This window comes from Triticum aestivum, chromosome 6B, assembly GCF_018294505.1.
Source record: "Triticum aestivum cultivar Chinese Spring chromosome 6B, IWGSC CS RefSeq v2.1, whole genome shotgun sequence".
In the NCBI taxonomy this organism is placed as follows: domain Eukaryota; kingdom Viridiplantae; phylum Streptophyta; class Magnoliopsida; order Poales; family Poaceae; genus Triticum; species Triticum aestivum.
In genome coordinates, this window is record NC_057810.1 from 557,748,236 (window position 1) to 557,753,434 (window position 5,199).

Genomic DNA, 5,199 nt, shown 5'->3' on the forward strand with positions numbered 1-5,199 from the left:
ACCAGACTCACACAGGTTTTCATTGGAAGAGCTGACATCATAAGGCATCCCCAAATATTTCTCTGTTACTGCCTACTCCCTCCATTCATAAATATAAGATGTTTTGGATATACTTCAATATAGACTACATACGAACTAAAATGAGTGAACAAATGCACTAAAACGTCTCTATATACATCCGATTCAGAAAAAAGTTGGGTGCTTGGATCCAAGGGACTTATTTTAGTCTGACTAAAAATAGTCTCTTTAAGAGGCTAAAGTTCCAGGCACCCCTGACTAAAGAGGGGCTAAAACTAGTCTTGAGACTAAAAAATTTTAGTCAAGGGTACCCCTACTAAAATGTGGATTAGTCCTCTCTCTCCTCATTTAACTCCTCTCCTTTAACACATGTGAGTTCTGGATTGGAGGGTTTGGAGGATAATAAATGCTCATTAACTTGATTTTAGTCTCTTTAGTATTTGGATCCAAGCATGGGTGAGAGGGTGCTTGGATACGTTTTAGTCCCATGACTAAAAGTAGTGGGACTAAAACTTGCTAGCCTCACCCATGCTTGGATCCAAATACTAGAGACTAAAATCAAGTTAATGAGCATTTATTATCCTCCAAACCCTCCAATCCAAAACTCGCATGTGTTAAAGGAGAGGAGTTAAATGAGGAGAGAGAGGACTAATCCACATTTTGGTAGGGGTACCCCTGACTAAAAGTTTTTAGTCTCAAGACTAGTTTTAGCCCCTCTTTAGTCAAGGGTGCTTGGAACTTTAGCCTCTTAAAGAGACTATTTTTAGTCAGACTAAAATAAGTCCCTTGGATCTAAGCACCCTCTGAGGCTAGCAAGTTTTAGTCCCACTACTTTTAGTCATGGGACTAAAATGTATCCAAGCACCCTCTAGAACATCTCATATTTGTGAGCGGAGGGAGTAGTAAATAACAATGTCTATGGCTTAGGCTTTATTTAGTACTAAAATAAAACTGGGCCAAGAAGACCCTTTAGTTCTGAAGAACCATATAGCACCGTGAGCCAACAAAGACCAGATATTTCCCTTTAAAAAAATACCAGACGTGTTTTTGAAATGTAAAAAGAAACATGTTTTCAGAATACGCGGTGCTCCAAACATGTAGAAAAATACAACAGCATACATACCTGGTGGAGCAATACAGATATCTCAGAATAATAATGTGATTTCGCCAATGATACATAGGAGTCAGTTTTGAGTTCCACCAGTGATAAATACGGACCATTTCCACCACACTAATGAAAGTTGATCTAGGACCTCCTAATGACGGAGAATAATAATACGGTGCTGCTAAGCAGCATAATGAAACTGTTGAAGAACTGGACAACCAACTTCATCAAGCTCAGAGTGCGGCTTTCGGTGAGCTGATGGTCGTCGCTTCACCAAGAGAGAGTCAATCAGACTTGCCCTCCTGTGCACCCACCTCCTGCAGATAGTGCTCTGCGTCCAAAGCAGCCATGCACCCTGTATATATTGGCGAGTTAGTTGTTTGGCGCAGAATTATATGCTCAGCAGGAGCCACTAAAGGTCAATTCCCAATAAATGGTGTCATCAGGCACCAGGCAGGGACAAAGGATTATATTGCAAGACTAAATCTTTCTTGGATAACACATCTAAACCTATTAACATGAGAAAAATGGGTTCAACTTATACAACCAATAGTACCATGTTAAGCATGGATCGACCAACATGAGAATCTGGCTAAAACACAAATGCCTAGTTAGACAAGGAAACCCTGTACCAAACAGATGAGTTCCACAGTAAGGATGCGGGTCTTCTGCCCACCATTGGTCATTGCAAGTGACGCATAGCATTAGTAACATGTGTCTCCAGTGACAGATATGATTACACAAAAACTCAAGTGGCAGATCCAATACTTAGCAAAGGAGCATCTACGATATTTTAAGGAAAAACTTTCTGTATATGAGTATTATTCAGGGCATACATTACCAGTACTACAAAAGTTTAATTACATCACAAACCTGAGAATCCTAGGCTGACAGACAAATATTTCTGGAACAGAACCTTACTATATTAACACAAAAGTGTTAACTTGATTGATTGAGTGCTACTACCATGAGGTGACCATAACATTCTGCAATCCCTCTCAGGAATTTTAGAGTAAGCCACAAGTGTATAGCCTGAAAGGGGATCTTCTAACCTAAATAGAGGGCACGCCCTTGTTTGTTACCACAAGTTTTAAGCACCTGAAACTAATTACATGAATATTTCCCTTGTATCCCCCCAACGGGAAGCTTCAAAATGGCACGACGGGGAAATTACACCCAGTTCAATAATTCCTCGGTCAGCTATGATTGGACACTAGTCAGATCATTTGTGACAGGCACTGCAGAAACTGCGGAACAGGGCATGCTTTGAGGGGAAACTAATGAAAACCCTGTTGAACTGATATTACATGTGTCATGTCCTAGAATGGGCATGTTTACAATCTGGAGCTGAAGGGGAGACTTTGCTGGCTGGAGCAACACGCCTGCAGGGGTATGTGCTGAAGCAACGTGAGAAGGATCAGGGGCTAATCAGAATCAAGCCCGACTGCAGTTCAACTGCAACTCCTGAGGGTGTGGCAAGAGCACCCATGTTTTGCAGTCCTGATGGGTGTTGTAATAGATGTTCATGCAGTTTGAACCTAGGTTTGATAAGCCAGGCAGGCGGCAAAACCCTGTAAGTTTTCATTCGTTCTGGTACATATTTTCTGCTTTCTTTTGGCTGTTAGACCCATGGTTTATTCAGTTACTGTAAAGTACTGGAGCCCTGCTACCAAGGTTACTCTTACGAAAAAGGAAACTGACTCCCATTACCCTTGCTTGGAAACAGTAAGGTGTCCCTAACTGTCAGCAGGTTTGGGCATCAACAGTCCAACATATCCCAGAATGTAGCGAACTAATTTTGAATACAATGTTGGAGTATAAATAATTAAACTCGTTTTTTTTTTCAAAACTCAAACAACACTTTCTATTGTCACTATAAAGACTAGTTCAAAGAAGCAATTGATCCCTAAGCATATGAATATATATAGTTACTAATTTATAGATTACCATATGTATACAAATTGATCACTAGCAACACTTATACAATCAATTCACATAGTGCTATGCTATAGTAATACCTGAACCAGCGGCAGTAATCGCCTGACGATACTTCTTATCCTGCACATCCCCAGCAGCAAACACCCCCTCCACACTGGTATGTGTAGAGCCCGGCTTGGTGGCCACATAGCCATCGGCATGGAGCTCAAGCTGCCCATTGAGAAACTTGGTGGCCGGCTCATGCCCGATGGCAAAGAAGAGCCCGGAGACCTGAAGGTCAGAGACCTGACCAGTCACCAAGTTCTTGACCTTGACCCCCGCTAATGGGCCACCGCCTGCGCCGCCGTAGGCCTCGACGACCTCGGAGTCCCAGACAACCTGGATCTTAGGATTGGAAAGCGCCCTGGCCTGCATAATCTTGGAGGCGCGGAAGGTGTTGCGCCGATGGATGATGTACACCTGGGATCCGTACTTGGTGAGGAAGTTGCCCTCCTCCATGGCGGAATCTCCGCCACCGATGACGGCGATGGGCTTGTTCCGGAAGATGGGCGCGGCACCGTCGCAGACGGCGCAGGCAGAGATGCCGCGGTTCCAGTAGGTGTCGGACCCGGGGAAGTGGAGGCGGCGCGCGACGGCGCCCGTGGCGACGACGACGGTGTCGGCGAGGACGGTGGTGGAGTCGGAGGTGACGCGGAAGGGGCGGGCGGAGAAGTCGACCTCGGTGACGGTCTCGGAGAGGATGTTGGTGCCGAAGCGGGCGGACTGGGCGCGGCAGTTGTCCATGAGGTCGATGCCCATGATGCCGGTGGGGAAGCCCGGGAAGTTCTCGACGTCGGTGGTGGTGGTGAGCTGGCCCCCCGCGGCGATGTCGTTGGCCATCCAGCCCTCGAAGAGCACGGGCTTGAGCTCCGCGCGGGCCGCGTATATGGCCGCCGTGTGCGCGGCCGGGCCGCTGCCGATGATGCACACGCGCGTGCGGAGCGGCGCCGGGACGGCGGATCCCTCCATGGCTGCTCGGCTTGGCTGCGGCGGCGGCGGCGGCGATTCAGGGTTTCGGGGGGATTGAAATGACTACTCGTGTCGTAGGTCAATGAATCTTACTAGTATACTCCGTGTGAGCCAACCGGCCAATCAATGACCGCAGTGAGACGGTTAGACCAGCAATCGTGACAGGCTGACAGCCCTCCCTTCGTGACTGGTCTTTTTTTCTTTAAGGTAAACGCTCCGCTTTATTTAATTAAGGTTCGAAATTTCATCCGCTATTACATCTAAAATAGAGTCTGGAGGCATCAAACGCCAAACATTGCTTATTTCATCTCCTACTCGTACCCTCGCGAGCTTATGTGCCGCCTTATTCGCCGAGCGTCGCACTCACGTAACCTTCGCTTCCTCAAATGAACTGATCATTTCTTTCACTTTCCAGATCCACGGTCTAACTCCGCTCAGGTTTCTGTCGGGGTCGTTAATCATATTCACAACCATTTGACAGTACAGCTCTAAGTGCATCTTCCTGACGTTGTATTCCGCAGCCATATGCAGTGCCTTCTTGGTTGTCAGGATCTCAGCTGCCTCCGCATCCGCGACCTGAGGGGAAAAAACACAGGCTCCCGCTCTATATGCTCCGTTCTGATCCCTGAGCACTACTCCTCCTCCTCCTTTTCCGCCACTTTTGGACATGGCTCCATCCGCTTGATCTTCATCCATCCTTCCTCCGGTGGTTCCCATCTTTGCTGCTCATCCACCTTGGGGATTTTAGGGACTGTAGGGTGTACCTCTTGCCATTCATGTACATGCATAAGAACAGTCTTCATGATCGCATGTGGCTCAGCAATCCTTTTGCCGTCTCTAGCGTCGTTTCTTGCCAGCCATAGACCGTACAGAGCTTGAACAAACAGCTGCTTCTCCTCCTCTGCAGCTCCCGCAAACCATCCAAGTAGCCAGTTCGACAGCTCACTCTGGGATCTAGTCATCTCTGGTGGGTTAGCCACCCTAGCTCCCGTTTCCGAGCGCAACAGCTGCCAAAAAAGTTATGAGTGTGGGCATGTCCAAAAGCGATGCAGTAATGTTTCCTCCCTTCCGCACGCCACGCAGAAGACCCCTGGTTTAATTCGTCGTCGGTGCAATTCCGAGCCCACCGC

At 47.2% G+C, this 5,199-nt stretch overlaps 1 protein-coding gene across 1 annotated transcript; it reads right to left on the bottom strand.

Moving 5' to 3' along the window:
- Window positions 1–1,145: 1,145 nt before the first annotated feature.
- LOC123137985 (thioredoxin reductase NTRB) lies at window positions 1,146–4,161 on the bottom strand. Its single transcript, XM_044557877.1, has 2 exons — window positions 3,142–4,161; window positions 1,146–1,478 (listed from the first exon to the last, which is right to left on the bottom strand). Exons 1-2 carry the CDS (start codon window positions 4,067–4,069, stop codon window positions 1,408–1,410), a joined length of 999 nt encoding a protein of 332 aa, XP_044413812.1. The 5' UTR covers window positions 4,070–4,161; the 3' UTR covers window positions 1,146–1,407.
- Between the last annotated feature and the right edge of the window lie 1,038 nt (window positions 4,162–5,199).